The sequence below is a fragment of the Cynoglossus semilaevis genome, chromosome 13 (assembly GCF_000523025.1).
Source record: "Cynoglossus semilaevis isolate Cse_v1.0 chromosome 13, Cse_v1.0, whole genome shotgun sequence".
Classification (NCBI taxonomy): Eukaryota; Metazoa; Chordata; class Actinopteri; order Pleuronectiformes; family Cynoglossidae; genus Cynoglossus; species Cynoglossus semilaevis.
Genome location: NC_024319.1, coordinates 1,375,335 through 1,375,548, shown reverse-complemented (window position 1 = coordinate 1,375,548; position 214 = coordinate 1,375,335). Strand labels below are relative to the sequence as shown.

Below are 214 nucleotides of genomic sequence, written 5' to 3'. Positions count from 1 at the left end.
AAGGGCGTCAGTTCAGTCCTGGTCCCTGAGAGGAGCGCAGGAGAAGGTCCTGGAGGTCAGCTGACCCGCCCTCGAGCCTTCTCTCAAAGTGCCATGCACAACCTGGAGCGGGGAAACACACAGGCCCTGGCTGAGCTGGCCCAGGTGAGACCCTAGAACATACACTGGGTTCTACTGGGGTCTACGGCTGGAAACACTAGAGGAGAAAGAACCA

At 58.9% G+C, this 214-nt stretch overlaps 1 protein-coding gene across 1 annotated transcript in view; it reads left to right on the top strand.

The window, feature by feature from the left end:
- Nucleotides 1–214, top strand: part of cicb (capicua transcriptional repressor b) — a 38,978-nt gene that overhangs the window by 24,501 nt on the left and 14,263 nt on the right. Inside the window, 1 exon segment of the mRNA XM_025061344.1 lies at nucleotides 4–144. Coding sequence (XP_024917112.1) covers nucleotides 4–144 — 141 coding nt within the window.